The sequence below is a fragment of the Tupaia chinensis genome, unplaced genomic scaffold (genome assembly GCF_000334495.1).
Source record: "Tupaia chinensis unplaced genomic scaffold, TupChi_1.0 Scaffold000486_1, whole genome shotgun sequence".
NCBI lineage: Eukaryota > Metazoa > Chordata > Mammalia > Scandentia > Tupaiidae > Tupaia > Tupaia belangeri.
The window spans coordinates 437,427-453,456 of NW_006159998.1; the positions used below are offsets into that span (position 1 = coordinate 437,427).

The window sequence follows — 16,030 nt, forward strand, 5'->3', positions numbered from 1 at the left end:
GGGATTATTGCCTGTGGTTTGGGAGATCTTGCTTAAGAAGTCTTTCCTACCCCATTGTCTCCCAGAGTTTCCCCAGTGTTTTCCACCAGTAGTTTTATAGATTGTGGTCTTAGATTTAGAACGTTAATCTACTTTGAATTAATATTTGTTAATGGTGACAGATAGGGATTTTCTTAAGTTTATTTTGTTAGAAATTAGTATTGTGATTCCAGCTCTTTTTTGGTTCTCATTTGCATGGAATACATTTTTCCCTTCACTTTTAGTCTATGTAGGTCTTTATCCATGAGATGCATTTCTTGTAGGCAACAAATAGAGGGCTTCTGTTTTTTTAACCATTCAGCCAGTCAGTGTCTCTTGATTGGATAATATAATCCATTTACATTAATGTTATTATCAATATTTCTGAATTTGTCCAATTTAAGTTGGCCATTGTCTTTTATTTCCTTATTTCTGTCTTTTCATTCTTTAGTTTTTCTGGAACAGTACTCTCTTCAGATTTTCTTGAAGAACTGGTTTGGTGTTGGCAAATTTTTTCAGGTTTTGTTTGTCTGAAAAGATAGTTGTCATTTTCCCCCATATGAATCATAATCTTATTGGATATAATAATCTTGGCTGAAATTGTTTTGGATTTAATATTTTCAATATGTCTTCCCATTCTTTCCTTGCTTACATTTTCTCTGTTGGAAGGTCCAAAGTTAGCCTGATGGATGACATTTCTAAGTCACTTGACATTTCTCTCTTGTCAATTTTAGTATCTTGTCTTTTTCTGTGGTTTTGGCCAGTATGGCTAAGATGTGCCTTGGAGAGGATCTTCTTGCACTTATTCTATTTGGACTCCTTTGTATTTTGGGGGTCTGGATGTTTGAGTGCTTCTCTGGACTTGGAAAGCTTTCTTCTAGGATTTCATGAAATAGATTTTCCATGCCCTTGTAAGTTTTTTCACCTTCTGCAATACTAATTACTTGGATATTTGGATCTTTATGGAATCTACTATATCTTATATATTATCCTCTTTTTTGTTATTTTCTCTACCTTTTTGGTGTTTCTATTTTCTAGGTGAGGGGTTTTTATCTCCTACGTCTGAGATTTGATCTTCAGCATGGTGTAATCAGCTTTTAATACTTTCAAAAGAATTTTTGATTTCCTGTGTTACAGACTTCATCTCCAATTTTTCCATCTGATTCTTTCTTATATTGTCCATTTCTTCTTTCAAATCATGGAAAAAGTTCCTCATCTCCTCGAGTTTGTTGTCTCTTTTCTGTTCCAAATCATAGTTTTGTCACTATGAATGTTCTGAATTTTTTCTCTCTCTGAAATGCAGTAACTCCTGTTTTTCCAAGAGATGAAGGGGAGTTATTATGTTCTTTTGATGGACACATATTTCCTGGTTTCTTCAAACCTGAGACTCTTTGAGTTCTAACCATTGGGTGATGTATTCACTTTTGGATCCTTTTTGGAGAATGTTTCTGCCACTAGAAACGAGTTTGCTTCCCTTTTGCTGTGGATTGATGTGTGCCAAAGTCTTTTCTGCTGTGCTGTGGGGACCACAGAAGGAGTCTTCTATTCAGGTAAATGAAGAAGAGTTTCTCTTTTTCACAGGTGGTTTAGTAAAAGCGAGGATCCCAGGGAGCCTCACAATACTTGGGTATTTGAAAACCTCTCTAGTCCTTCTGGGTAGGTGGAGGATGAGGAGAAGATGACAATATTAGAGGGATGAAAAAGAGTATGAAAGAGACGAAAGAAAAAAGTCACACAATGCAGCACATAATTTTGCCAGGGGGTTGCAGATGGAACTGGGTTCTGTTGGAGAGCTGGGGGCTGTCCCTATGTGGTAAAGTGAAGTAAGAAATGAGAAAAATAAAGAAGAAAAAAAGCAGCCTACTTTTCAGCAGGGAGGAGTGGAGCTCTGAGTTTGGGAGAACTGGGCTGGAGCTGGAGCTGGAGCCAGAGCTAGGACTGGGGCCAGTGAAAGACCCTGTCTCAGTTTCTCTGGGCAGGGGGCTGCAAATGCAACTTGGCTCTGCTAGAGAGCTGGGTGGGCAGGGTCTGCAGATGGAACTGGGCTCTGCTGGAGAGCTGGGGACTGCCTTTTCTGGCAGGGAAGAAGGGGGTTCTCAGGTTGGGAGAGCTGGGCTGGGGCTGGAGCTAGTACTCATGCTGGGGCCAGTGAAAGGTCCTGCCTCAGTTTCCCTGTCTGGGCAGGAGGCTGCAGATGGAACTGTGCCCTGTTCCATGGATTTTGAACATACAGTGCAACTTTACTCTTTCATTTTATAACTTGATGTCCAATGTCCTTTATTTCTTTGTCAGTCCTGATTATACTGCCATGACAATTCTGTGTAATATTTAATATAAATTGTTACTGTGGACCTCTGGTCCTTATTTCCAGTTCAGGAGATTTAGCAGTTTTTGTACCATTAAATTTTATTCTACGTATAGTAATTTGTAATTTCCTTTTATTCAAGTTGACAAAGTTTCCTTTTTCCTGTATTGTAAGTGAAGTCAGGATGATCTAGTCTGGAGCCCTCACCTCCTATCTTAAAATGTTAGAAGGCCCTCATAGGATCTATCCACGTAACCTTCATGCTGACCCCTATTTATGACTAAATTTTAGAGGAGGAAATCTAACATTTCCTCATCTGGAATTTCTACATGCTACAGGCAACTTACAAACCTAAACCATAATCAGTGAGAGCTCCTCCCTAGACTCCTTTCTATGCCTTTCCTACCTTGGAGATGATGAGGACTACCTGGCTAATGAGAATGAAGACTTGGAAGAATCATGTTAAAGGTGACAGGACTGCTTTAAAAACCATAAGCCTCTTCTGAATTTTTAGTGACAGATAAATAAGTGTTCCCTTAATGTAATACAATGTATATTTACATCTTTTTTGAATGTCTGAATTTATGTGAAAATTAATCTATAGTTAAAAATTTCTGGGAGATCAGCAGATGGCATAATGGTTACAGTGATGGACTCCCATGTAGTTCACTGCAATTAGAGTCTTGGACCCAGCAGCTTAAAACTCACGCCAGACACATGTGCGTGTGTGCCCAAGATCCTTAGAGAAGAATGGAGGAGAAAGGATTGTGGGGTGGCCATCTCCCTTGTGGGGTTATTTTTTGCTTTCTGTCTCTCTGACTCTCTGGTGAGCCTATGTGCCCTTACCAGCAAAAATCTCAAAAAGGAAAAAAAAAAAATGATGTTCTTTAGTGCTTCTATGAAGAGGATGAGGATTTAAAGTAGAAATGATATAATCAGATTTTTTTTGAGAATTGTACTAAACTTCTTGAGGGCTAGAATATCTATTTTTTTTTTCCACCATAGACCATGTACACTCATCAGAAAGAGAGAGAGAAGAAAAGTAAAAAATCACCCCCCAGGGAGGATGACCACTTCACAATCCCTTCTCCTCCAGTCTCCCCTCAGGATTTTGAGCACACATGCTCATGTGCCCAACATAAATTTCAAGCCACCAGATATAAAATTCCAAACTCAAGTTGGTGTTTCAGTACCCAGATGCCATAAACTTCACACCATCTGTTGGTCCCAGAATGGCTTCTTTCAATTTGAAAGTGATGTGGAAGGGTGTTGATCCCCAAGGTACAGTGTCTCCTACATAAAGAGCACTGTTTGTTCTGACAACTGAACATATTTCAGTTAGCCTCTGTTTCATTACTTAATTTTTCTTTAAACTCAATCAATAAAGGTAAGCATTTTATTTAACTTAATACAAACAAAGAAACAGAAACTACTTTTGTCCAACACTAAATTTATTTGCATGTATATATAGTTCTGGCATCAGCAAAGAGATTAAATTACAGAAATTTTTAAAAGAAATTTTTTGTAGTTATTACTGTTTCAAATTTTAAAACATTGACTCTGATAGCCTTGGCACTTTTCTAATTTCTGTTATTATATAGTGAAATGAGAAAGAAATGCAAAACATTTTGAGCATAAATGGCTGCTATTTTAAATATTATTTGTCATTATCACCACCTTAAATGTTAACATATATTAACTGATTTCATTATGTTGACCATGTATTCAAAGATAAGTAATTTACATCTAATAAAATATAATTATGGAGTAAGCTATTGCATGGGTATTATTTAAATAAATTTGCATCTTTGTAGTATCAAAGAGCCTCATTGTTTGTTATGAGTTAAATTTCATAATAAATAAAACAAGGAAAGAAAAAAATTAGTATGTCTTACTTTTTTATCTTCAGATTCTCCCTTTAGGAAGAAGCCTTCCTAATTGTAGCAACAGTTTCTGATTTTTGTTTCCAATCTTCAATCATATTTGATGAACTTGGTTTGTGAGTAAATACCATGTACATTGGAATGATAGAAGTTGCCTTTATATGAAATAAGCACGTGAAAGAATAGCATAGATTCGGTGGGGTAAACCAGAGAAAGAGACATGAACTATTTTAATGAAAATAAAAGTGGCTACATTTAGCTAACTTATCTAGTGATAGTCTTTCTGAACTATATAAACAGAAGGCTTAAAGTTTTCTAGAAGTCAGAGAAACAAGCTGCTAGCACTGCAGGATTTGAGGAAGCTTTTCTAAAATACTGTTTAGAATATGGGATATAGAATACAGATAAAATATCAATAATTTTAATATTTCAACTTTATAAATTATGTTATATTCAATATTTTATTGAATAGTCCCTAAATTATTGTTCTATTTGACAGATAAAAGATAATATCCCCCAAATAATGATTTCCGTAGATGCAGAGCCCTATTTTTTTTTTATTGTAAGCACCGTATTGGTTTTTTTGAAATTTTTTCCAGTTTGCCGTCAAGTGTACTACTCTCCTCAGACAGTGAGAATCAACTTAGAGAAGTTATCTAAGGATGAGCAAAGAGCTTGCAAAAACAGATGTGATAAAGACAAGGGGATGGTGATTTCTAAAGGCAATGTGTGTGCATGATACACGCTTGTCTCCCAAGTTATAGTTACGCCTTCATCAATTTTCATCCCTGCCCATGTATTGAATTCTCGATTGTCCTTCGTTAGCTACAAACTTCTGACCATCTTACAGACTGATTAACAACATTTTATCTCTATTCCTACACTCAGATTGTTTTGGGGAAAATCATATAATTATAAAAATATGTTTAAACATCTTGAATACTTTAATATTTACTCTAAAATATTATAGCTGATAAAATGACTGATTTAGCTTCCTTTTCCTCAAAGAATAATGTCAGGATGACCAATTTTTTTTTGACTGGCTCTTATTCTTATTTGCATTTACATTTTTGTACTTCACATTTATTAATTTTAGATCACAAGGCAATTTCAAAAAGTTTGTCGAAAATGAAATTAATGTATGAATTTATTTTAGTGCAAAACATTTAAAAATCCATGCATATTTTTTTCCTTAATGTTCATTTTCCTTGAACTTTTTGACTACACCTTATATGTTATAGGTGTTTATATCTCTCTTCAGTGACACTAATTTGGTTTTCAAAAACTTAATATATAATATGGGAATTACTTAGTATCTCTTGAACTCTATAAGCTGATATGCTACTTGTGTAAGAGTAATCAAAATAGAAAACTTCTGAAACCACACACTCCTACACACAAGCACACACACTCTCAGAAAGCAAGTTTAATCTGGAGAGAGCTGAGGCTGCATTTTGCCTAGGAATCCATGTCCCCTGCTTGGGTGCAATTCTGAAGTAAAAAATTTAACTTAATTCAATTTATCTAAAAAGTCAGTAATTATGGACTGGTAGAGTGATGGTTAAGGGTGTTGAATTCCCACATGATCAACCACAGTTCGATTCCTAGACATGGCAGCTTGCTTTCTTATTTTCTCTCTCCCTCTCTTTCTTTCTGTTCCTTTCTGGCCAAATTAAAAATAAATGAATAAAGTTAAATAAAATAATTCTAATTAAAAAAGACAGTAAATTAAACTTTATGAAACAAGTACACTGTGCATTGCATAGAAAGTACACTGAATATCAAAATAATTTTTTTTTTTTTTTGGAGAGATTTTCACTGTAGGGCACGTGCGCTCACCAGACAGACAGAGAGAGACATAGAGACAGAAAGCGAGAAATCACCCCCCAGGGGGGATGGTCACGCTGCAATCCCTTCTCCTCCATTCTCCTCTCGGGATCTTGGGCACGCACGCACACGCGCCCGGCGTGAGTTTTAAGCCACCAGGTCCGGGACACGAACCGCGGTCGACTACGTGGGAGTCCAGTGACATAGCCATTACGCTAACTGCTGGTTCCCGATATCAAAATAATTTTTAAGATTTTTGTTGTAGGGCACATATGCTTGCTGGAGCAACAGAGAAAAGCAGAGAGACAAAAAGCAAGAAATCACCCTCCAGGGGAGATGGCCACACCACAATCCCTTTTGCTTAATTCTCCCAGGATTTTGGGCATGCACACACATATGTCCTGCATGAGTTTCAAGCCACCAGGTCCAGGTGTCTGGGACTCAAACTTCATTTGACTATGTGGGAGTCCAGCAATGTAACCATTATGCCATTTGCTGGTTTCTGAATATTAAAATAATTTTTAAATCTATGAATAGAGAAAAAAGCATAATAAAGATTAGCAACTAAACTCCAACACATGAACATGCATAAACATGCATGCAAGGAAAAGGACTGAATTGAACATTTGAAGTCTACAGAATGACAGCAGGTAGTGAGGGTATGTACAATGTAGGAAAATCTCACAGATAAGTTTTGGTTGTTATCACTTTTAAACAATCACGATAAAAAAAGATCCAATCTTGGGAACCAGCAGTTAGCGTAATGGCTATGGCGCTGTACTCCCACGTAGTCGACCGCGGTTTGCGTCCCGGACCCTGTGGCTTAAAACTCACGCTGGGTGCATGTGCATGCGTGCCCAAGATCTCGAGAGAATGGAGAAGGGATTGCGGCGTGACCATCCCCCCTGGGGGGGGATTTCTCGCTTTTTGTCTCTGTGTCGCTCTCTTGTCTGTCTGGCGAGTGCACACGCCCTATAGCTAAAACCTCTCAAAAAAAAAATAATAATCCAATCTAGAAAGAATTCCTTCCCTGACCACAGATGCTAGGTGAACCTGCATCTTACCTATTGAGCTTTCATGGCTATAAAGACTTTTCTAGGATTTCATTAATCCCAGTAAAAAATATGAATAACAATTATGACTGCTTACTTCATAGACCTTGCACTGAACTGTAAATACAATTTTAAAGATTAAAAATTGCATCCTGTATTGCTTGAAGTCCAGTTCATCACTTTTTTAAAAAATTAAAATGCTTTAGTTATGCAGTATAGCAAGGTACATAAACTGTGGAACTATCACAGAAAAAAAAAAAACCATAATTTTTCAAAATTAAATTAACCATATTTTTGGACTATCAGATAGTGTGGTGGCTCAAGCATTTGTCTCCCATGTGGTTGCCCATGGTTTGAGTCCTTTACCTGGCAGCTTGAAAATCATACTACACACATGTGAGTGTATGCTCAGAATCCTGAGAGAAGAGAATGGAAGAGGAGGGACTGTGACACGTCCATCATCCTGGAGGGTGATTTCTCACTTCTTTCTGTGTCTTTATCTCTCTCTAGTGAGCATACACACCTTATGACAAAAACCTAGGAAATAAACAAATACATAAAAAATAATTAACCATATTGATATGTAAGAACAACTTTAGATGTATTAAAAAATTATTACTTGTGTAACAAAATTTATATTGAATTGATAGTAATAGAACTAGATAGAAACTAGACACTCAGATGTATGAATAAAATATCAACTGAAAGAAGAAAATCATTGCTATAATTGAGCATAAATGCAAATTTTGAGTACCCAGATGACCAGCAAAATTTAAAATAGCATCTCATTATCAGAAAAAGTAATATAAAATATTTAATAGAAATAAAGACTAATATTTCTCTTATGGATTAATTTATTAATAATGAAAAGTACATTTTTTACCATAATTTTCACCATCTTATTCTTACAGGTATTTGTTTTTTATGGAATAAAAAGAATTGGAAACTGTACCCTCCTTGATGTATACACAAGAAAACAAAAGCCTTGGAAATTGTACTAACTTGTAATTCTGATTAAACCATTGCTGCAGATGAAGCATAGAGAGATACAAGCAGAAGACAATGTTTCTTCAGTGGTGCAGTTCATACTCCTGGGATTCTCTGACCTTCCAAACCTCCAAGGATTACTAATTTGGGTGTTTTCCCTCATTTACATGATTATCATAATGGGAAATAGCCTCATAATAGTAATAACAAGGCTCGACCCTGCACTGCAGAAACCCATGTATTTTTTCTTGGCAAACTTTTCCTTACTGGAGATCTGCTATGTTTCAGTCACTCTCCCTAGGATTCTGGTGAACCTGTGGACTCAGGATAGAAGCATTTCTCTGCTGAGCTGTGCTGCCCAGATGTGCTTCTTCCTTATGCTGGGAACTGCAGAATGTTTCCTGCTGGCCGTAATGGCCTATGACCGCTACGTAGCCATCTGTAACCCGCTGCACTATCCTCTCATCATGAACCAAAAGACGTGTATCCAGATGGCAATTGCTTCTTGGATAAGTGGAATCCCAGTACAGATAGGACAAACATGTCAAATATTCTCTCTGAATTTCTGCAATTCTAACAGAATTAACCACTTCTTTTGTGACATACCCCCCATGATCAAGCTAGCCTGTGGGGATACATTTGTGAATGAGGTAACCATGTATGTACTAGCTATGGTGTTTGTTGCAGTCCCTTTTTTGTTGATACTTGCCTCTTACAGCAAAATCATTTCTACTGTTCTGAAGTTCCCAACAGCCAAAGGAAGGGCTAAAGCCTTTTCCACATGTTCTTCCCACCTCCTGGTTGTGCTTTTATTCTTTGGCTCTGCTACCATTACTTACCTACGACCAAAATCCAGCCGTTCTGCAGGGGTTGACAAACTACTCTCTCTTTTCTACACCACTGTGACTCCGATGTTTAATCCCATGATATACACCCTTAGGAACAAGGATGTGATTGCAGCACTAAGAAAATTAAAACCCATAAAATAGTGTGATGGATTTAGTTATGAATAACTTAACTTCTTATTGCACAGTTATCAGAGAAGCATTCCTTTTGAGCATCTGATCTAGTTCTCATGATGCACTTTTTTATACTTAGGAATTAGAAATACTATCCTTGACCTAGCCTCTGGGGTTTAGTCAGTAGCATACCAGATTACAGAGATAAAAGGCACATGATAACTGCAGTTCAAGTCCCTGGTCTGGTAGCCTGAAAACAAACCCAGTTGTGCATGCAAGACCAAAATCTCAGTGGGCTGTGGGACTAAGGAAAGGTAACTGTGGTGTGTCCAAGCCCTGTGAAGTGTTTCTCTCTCTCACACACACATACATAATATGCACACACACACACTTGCATACTCTACCATAAGTAAAGAGTAATTTTAAAGGACCTTAAATAAAAAATAATTTTGAGGCACTTGGCAAACTGCAGTTCAATTCCTGTATCTGGCAGAATCCCAAGAGGAGAATGGAGAAAGGATTGTGGAATGAAAATTCCTTCTGGAAGTGATTTCTCACTTTCTCTCTCTCTCTCTCTCTCTCTCTCTCTCAATCTGCCCCTCTTCCATGAGCATATAGACCCTATGGCAAAATAAAAAAATTTAAAAAAATTATCCGATCTCCTGGATTTGGGGCACACATGCACACACATCTGGCATGATTTTCAAGGCACTGGGTCTGGAACTTGAACTGCAGTTGACCATATGGGAGTCCAGCATCTTAACCATTATACCACCTATTGTCCTAAACATATATTTTTCTTTTATACCATGCACCTGGAATGTGCTGATGAAGTTCAATTCCGATTAACCCAGTTCTTACTGGTACTTTCAAGTGTTTTTTATCACATTTTTAAATGCTTCACCAAGAACTGATGCACAAAAAAAGAAAAAAAGTACAAGAAAGAATCAAGCAAGAAGACTAAAATGAATACACTCAAGGGCTGTCTCCATAGACTGGAAATTAAGAATAGCAAATCCCAAACAGCTTACTGCAGTTCAAATCTGGCCTAGCAGTTTGAAAAACATTCTGGGCATGTGCACATGTATGCCAAATACCCCAACAGAAGCTGGTCTGAGGATTATGGGTTACTATTAAGCTGATTAACAAATACTACAAAATAGAGAAATGAGGAAAGGGAGTAATCATGCCCTACTTGGGGATGCTTTCCACATATCCTTCTTTATCTTTCAGCTGCTCTCTGGCAAGTCCACAGGCCCTATGGTCATTTTTAAAAAGATCATATACACTCAAAAAACAAACAAGATCTCATTCTTCCCTTTCCAACCTCCTTAAACCGTCTCTCTACTACTGCTCTTCAATGGTTACTTTCAATAAGAATCCAATTGTCCATTGTCAATGGTGCCAACTCACTGGCTCACTGTCCAGAAGGGAGGAAAATGACCTCATTTTTAACTCTTTGCTGTACTTCAGTGTCTTTGTGGTAAGGGTATCACAAATTAGTTCACATATACAATTTTTTTAAAAGAGGTTTTTGCTATACGGCATGTGTGCTTGCCAGAAAGACAGAGAGAGACAGAAAGACAGAAAGACAAAAAGCGAGAAATCACTCCCTGGGGGAATGGCCATGACACAATCTCTTCTCCTCCATTCTCCTCTCAGGATCTTGGGCACACACGCACAAGGCGCCCAGTGTGAGTTTAAGCCATCAGGTAGGGTGCTCAAACCGTGGATGACTACGTGGGAGTTCAACGACATAGCCATTATGACTACTGCTGGTCCTTTCACATATACAATTAATGTCAGCATCAAATTTATGCCTCTCCTCGTTGGGCATAGAAAGGACTCACTAACAGCTAAACTCTGACTACATTGTACAAAAATTTATATCAAATTCATCCAATCACAAGAGTGAGCTCTATTGTAGGAATAATGGGAAGTCTCAATCCACTCACGGAAGGTACAAGTACCTAAGCTCAGTATCTGGATTCAAGAAACAAACTGAAGCAAGGATTCATGTAAAACATGACAGTATATCATCTTATTATGTTAGCTTTTTTCTTTAACATTTTTAAAAAATTTCTCTCTCATGTTCCTGAAGTCCAGGTTCTGTGTTTCCCTCCAACTTATCAGGAGAGACATAGGACCAACAATTTCCAAGTTTAAGAGGATTATATACATCGTCAGGAAGAGGATGTGACTTTTTGTTGGTTCTCATTCAAAAGTTGCAGGAAGTGGTTTTGTTTAGGGCAAATTTGCTGTATCCTCCACTGATCTAGAGCTGTGAGCAGGTTCATGCAGTCACATGGTGTACAATGGCCATGTGGAAGGCATGGTATGAGTGTGAGGAAAGTTCTCAGACAAAATCATGAAAGAGATGAATAGAAAATGCAATGCATGTATAGAAATAAAGTTAAACTAAGCTTAAGAGTAGGAAAATCCTACAGAATGATCTGAAGGGTTTACATTTTTTTGCCTGTTTTTAATACCACATAGTTTGATTTGCATGATATAAAAAAGTCCTGTGAATCTGTTCCACCAATAGAAGATGGGCCTATTATTTTTCTTTTTGTCTTTATGTATGTTTTTTTCAGTTTTTACTATAGGGCACATGTGCTTGCTGGAAAGAAACAGAGGGAGGGTGAAAGTGAGAAATCACCTCCCAAGGGGATGGTCACACCACAATCTCTCTCCTCCATTCTTGGGATTTGAGGCACACATGCACATGCACCTTATGTGTTTTTGAAACTGCTGAGTCTGGAACTCGAACTGGAAATTCGGCCTTGAGGAATCCAGCTGCGTTAACCACCATGCCACCAACTGACCCGGGGACTATTATTAAGCATAAATAGGCAACTACAAACCAAATCTACAAACTGTTATGTAAATAATGATTTTGTTCCTTCTTTGGTTATTATAGTAGGAGAGGAAAAAGCCATTTCATATAGCATTCATTTCACTGTCATTTTACTGACTGCTAATAGTAGAAGAAAATATGACATATATGACTAGTACTTAGAGGAGATTAAATGATACAGATATAACACTGAAAATCTCCAGAGCATTCTACTTACATGGCTCCATACTTGGAACTGGATTTGCATACTATCAACTTAGTACATGGTATCTGAGGGCACAGAATTGTCACCAGTATTTCTTCTAAGGAACACAATAGGATCATCTATCTTTAAAGTAAATATGAGGTTTAGGAAAGTTATTTTCTTTTTCCAATTTCAAAGTGAAAAATATAGGGATCAGCAGTTAGCATAATGACTATGTCGCTGGACTCCCATGTAGTCAACTGCAGTTTGAGTCTTGGATCCGGCAGCTTAAACTCATGCCAGGCACATGGGTGTGCATGCCCAAGATCCCGAGAGGAGAATGGAGGAGAAGGGATTGCCGCATGGCCATGCCCCCTGGGGGGGTAATTTCTCACTTTCTGTCTGTTTCTGTCTTTCTGGTGAGCTCACACGCCCTGTTGCAAAGACCTTTCAAAAAAAAAAAAAAAAGTAAGGAATATAAAAATAGCAAAAGAATAGTGTTGAAATTCAAAATCTATAAGTTCCCAGAGAAATCATGTAAATTATTTTTATCTCAGTTTCTTCATATATAATGATAAACAGGGATATAAAAATGTATTAAAAACTAAAAATATAATTAAAGGATAATTCATACACTGGCACTAATTGCGTAGTAATTTTATAATCCGTATAATAAACTTGTGATGCGGGACCAGCAGTTTGTGTAATGGCTATGTCGCTGGACTCCCATGTAGTCAACCACAGTTCAAGTCCCAGAAACGGTGGCTTAAACTCACAGCGGGCGCATGTGCGTGCATGCTCAAGATCCCGAGAGAAGAATGGGGGAGAAGGGATTGTGGCGTGGCCATCCCCCTGGGGGGGTGATTTTTTCATTTTCTATCTCTCTGTCTCTTCCTGTCTTTCTGTCGAGCACACGTACCCTACAGCAAAACCTCTAGAAAAAAAATAGATAAATAAATAAATAAAAATAAACTTGTGATGGCCTTGGGGATGAATTAAAATTTGAAATTAGTAAGTAGTGAGAAGGATCAGACAAGTGAGACAAATATTCTAGGCATAAGAAACAAGAGGGAAAGTTCTCTAAGTTTTCCATTCTTTGAAACCTAAAGTAGAACAGGATATTTGTCAAAAAGAAAATGAGGAGAGAGTGTTAGCAGATGAGGTTTAAAAGATAGCTGTTGTGTGTGTGTGTGTGTGTGTGTGTGTGTGTGTGTGTGCCCCAAATTCCAAGAGGATACTGAAGGACCAGGGATAGCAGCGTGGCCAGCACCCCTGAGTGGTGGTTTCTCACTTTCTCTCTGTCTCTTCAGCGAGTGCACATGCCCTTTAGAAAAAAATCTCTCTCTAAAAAATGAAAAAAGCTACGGGTCAAATTGCAAGCACTTATCATTTATGAAAAGAAATTCATACTTCATTTTGTCAAATCACTCACCTTTCATCTACAAGGAGAATTCATTGGAGTGTGTTCAAGGTTAGTATGGGCCTGCTTCTCCCAAGTGGGATTTACATCTTTTAAATATTCATCTCAGTTTTTATCAGCAGAATGATTTGTTTTGGGGCAAGGTGATTGAATAAATTCCAGAAATGAGAGGGTCTATTTGAATAAGAAGTTTGGAATGGTGATAAGCAGAAGCAATATATTTTGAAATTTTCAGAGCAGAGACTGGTTTGCTTTGGTCAGATTGATTTGATTTGGGTTCCAGAGAGCTGGAACAACAAGAAAATAAAGTCAGACAGTAATAACATAATGAGAAAGAAAGAAGTCTTTACCTTTGGTGTCAAATAAGTGAAAAATGTTAGCTGAATATATGCTATAAGGGAATGAAATTATATGTATAAATTAAGTAAACAAAAATAAAATAAGCCAAAAAGACTTTTTGGATACACTTCAGACTTATAAGATAAACACTGTTTTGAAAGACAGAGAAGCTTTGGGAACCAGCAGTTAGCCTAATGGCTATGTCGCTGGATTCCCACATAGTCCACTGCAATTCGTGTCCCAGACCGGGTGGCTTAAAACACGCCTGGCGCGTGTGCATGCGTGCCCAAGATCCCGAGAGGAGAATGGAGGAGAAGGGATTGTGGCATGGCCATCCCCCCTGGGGGGTGATTTCTCGCTTTCTGTCTCTATGTCTCTGTCTGTCTGGCGAGCGAACGCGCCCTATAGCGAAAACCTCTCTAAAAAAGAAAAAAAAAAAAAAAAAGACAGAGAAGCTTTTCTCAAGATGGAGGTTGAGCAAATCCTGGATGGAAAAAAAAAGTGTGGTGGTGGGTAAATAATTCTACATTTCATTGAATGTCAGCTCATTTGCATAATCTCTTCACATACTGTAAGTTGAGTAAAAAATGTATACCTATAAGGAGTGCTAAGAGTATGAATCAAAAAAACTAATTGTTTAAGCATTTTATTGATTAAATTTGTTTTGTTTTTCTGCAGATGAGTTCACAGTCCCCAGTTTCACATCAAATCTTCTAAATCAGAGAATACAAGAGGTGATATGGTCAATTCCTGTGTACCTCTCACTTCTGTTAACATCTGTTGTCTGTTAGTATCTTATGATATCATGGTATATTTGTCACTTAAAAGGAACCATTAATGCCAAATTGCTATTGAATAAGCTCTGCACTTTGCTCAGCTTTAGAAAAAGAAACTGAAAAATTACACAGATTAAAATTCATGTACTGATCTAATTATAAAAAAAAGAAAAACATTGCAGTCAAGAACTATAAATCTACAGAAAGAAAAGTAAAAACTACAGAAACAAATGTCACTATCATGAGAGACTTTGTACTCTTGGGCTTTTCGGTATTCCTGAATTCCACTGGTTTCTATTTGCAGTATTCTTTATTATCTATATATGATTATCCTGTTGGGGAATGACATTGTCATTCTAATAACAAGAGTAGATTCTACTCTTCATACACCTATGTATTTTTGTATTAACAAGTTTCATTTCCTAGAAAGCTGTTATGTAGCTATCATTCTTTCTAGTCATGTTATCTTTGGACCCAGGGAAGAACTATTTCTTTTTTCTCCTGTGCTACACAAATGTGCTTCTTCCTTGTTCTGGGAGCCGCAGTGTTTCCTTCTGGCTGTGATGGCCTATGACCGCTATGTGGCCATTTGCAACCCTCTGCACTCCCCTCTCATCATGAACCACACGTTCTGCATCCAGCTGGTGACTGCCTGCTGGATGAGTGGAATTCCAGTCCAGGTAGGGATGACTGTACACATTTTTTCTCTTCCCATTTGTAAAAGCAACCAAATCAACCACTTCTTCTGTGACATTTCTCCCATACTCAAAGCGGCCTGTGGAGACATTTTTGTGAATGGGATGGTGGTCTATAAGTGTGTTGTATTGTCACTCTTCCCTTTAGGTCGATCCTTATATCCTATAGCAGAATTATCTCAACCATCCTGAAATTGCCATCAAACACAAGAAGGACCAAAGCCCCTTCAACCTGTTCCTCCCACCTTTTTATTCTATGGTTCGGCCACTATCACCTATTTAAAATCCCAATCCAATCAATATAAAGGAATAAACAAACTTCTCTCCCTTTTCTACACTATTTTGACCCCAATGTTTAATCCTATGATATATAGTCTGCAGAACAAAGATGTTATAGAGGCTCTGAGGAAATTTCTTCCCAAATTCTTAGCAAACCTATGAAGTAACAGAGATTATTTTTTATTTGTTTAATTTGTGTGTGTATTTCATTGAAATCTATGCCCATCTTGTTCTGTATAATTAAGTTAATGATATAATTCATTTTTACTGGCTCCTATATACTCCATTATGACAATTATGTCAATTTATTAGCAATATTGTACTTAAAAATCAGTCTTCATTCTCATTTAAAGCTCATGAATAGAGGTGTTTAACAATACATAAAAATGTTATACGTTATGGGTCCTAAATTGATACCTTTCTAGAAACTACATTAGCATTCTCTATTA

General features: G+C 37.4%; 1 protein-coding gene and 1 pseudogene across 1 annotated transcript; both read left to right on the forward strand.

The window, feature by feature from the left end:
• Positions 1–8,116: 8,116 nt before the first annotated feature.
• LOC102473448 (olfactory receptor 10AG1-like) lies at positions 8,117–9,061 on the forward strand. The gene has a single exon (XM_006156282.1). It carries the CDS (start codon positions 8,117–8,119, stop codon positions 9,059–9,061), a length of 945 nt encoding a protein of 314 aa, XP_006156344.1.
• Positions 9,062–10,963: 1,902 nt separating this feature from the next.
• LOC102473863 (olfactory receptor 10AG1-like) lies at positions 10,964–15,743 on the forward strand (annotated as a pseudogene).
• Positions 15,744–16,030: the final 287 nt, after the last annotated feature.

What these genes read in the sequence shown, in the direction of transcription:
- LOC102473448 (XM_006156282.1), top strand. Translation starts at nt 8,117, where the DNA reads ATGAAGCATAGAGAGATACAAGCAGAAGACAATGTTTCTTCAGTGGTG.